Below are 953 nucleotides of genomic sequence, written 5' to 3'. Positions count from 1 at the left end.
GGGGGTGGCGGGTCCCCCCCACTCCCCTCCTCTCCTCCCCTGGGCATTTGGTCCCTCCACCACCCGGAGCTTCGTGCTCCCTTCCTCATCCTCAGCTGCCCCCGGCTTCCCAGCCCAGGGGCACAAACCTGGAGAGACCCCACTCCGGGCTCTGCTGAGCTGCCCCCCGCCCTCCCATTTCCCTGCAAAACGGGACTTGAAAGTGCTTGGGAAGGAGTAGAAAGGGAGGGCGAGGGTGATGATGGAGGGAGGAAGAGGAGGGAAGATTGTGATTTAAGGGAGACGGTGGAAAAGGAAGTGGAACAATAGGGGAGATGGAAGCCACGGGTGTGGAAAAGGAAACCTGAAGCGTTTCCTATTCCGAGCTGGGCTTAAATCGTGTTGGGCCTGCGGGAAACTGAGCTCAGGGACCCTCCATCAGATGTGTCTGGAAAATCTCTAGCTGACTTTTCCTCAGCGCTGAGCTGACGTTTAAAAAAAAAAAAAAGAAAAAAAGAAAAAAAAATCCCCAAACCAGAAGCTCAAAGCAAAACACATTCGTGTTCCCCTGGCAGACGAGCCCTGTTCAAGCCCCCGGGGAAGGAGAACTTTCCTCGCAGGGCTGGGGGGGAGCATCCCCCACCGCCCCCTCCCATCCTCGGCCAGCTCCCCAAAACTCACCTGTCTTGGGGGGGTTCCTCTTCACTCTCATCCAGTCGAAGGTCTGCGTGGCGCTGGCGTTGGGGCACAGCTCGGAGGGGCACGAAGGGTCTTTGTCCTCGTTTAAAGAAGACGAGAGGTTGCTGTAAACGCCGGGCGAGTAGCTGGGCTGCTCCTGCCCGTAAAGGTGTTGTTGCTGGTACTGCCCGGCCCCGCAGTAGCTCTCTGCCAAGGAGCCGAGGGTGGATCCCGCGTTGGCACCGTACCCCTGGAAGTACCCCCCGTCCGCCTCCTGCTGCCCGAGGTAGAGCTGG

General features: G+C 59.2%; 1 protein-coding gene across 1 annotated transcript in view; it reads right to left on the bottom strand.

Moving 5' to 3' along the window:
* The window catches only part of HOXB1 (homeobox B1), a 1,736-nt gene that overhangs the window by 480 nt on the left and 303 nt on the right, over positions 1-953 (bottom strand). The window contains exon 2 of the mRNA XM_008949968.1: positions 661-949. Coding sequence (XP_008948216.1) covers positions 661-949 — 289 coding nt within the window. The remainder of the gene's footprint in view (positions 1-660; positions 950-953) is intronic.

Source organism: Merops nubicus, unplaced genomic scaffold, assembly GCF_000691845.1.
Source record: "Merops nubicus isolate BGI_N331 unplaced genomic scaffold, ASM69184v1 scaffold18661, whole genome shotgun sequence".
In the NCBI taxonomy this organism is placed as follows: Eukaryota; Metazoa; Chordata; class Aves; order Coraciiformes; family Meropidae; genus Merops; species Merops nubicus.
This window is presented reverse-complemented; position numbering and strand designations above follow the sequence as displayed.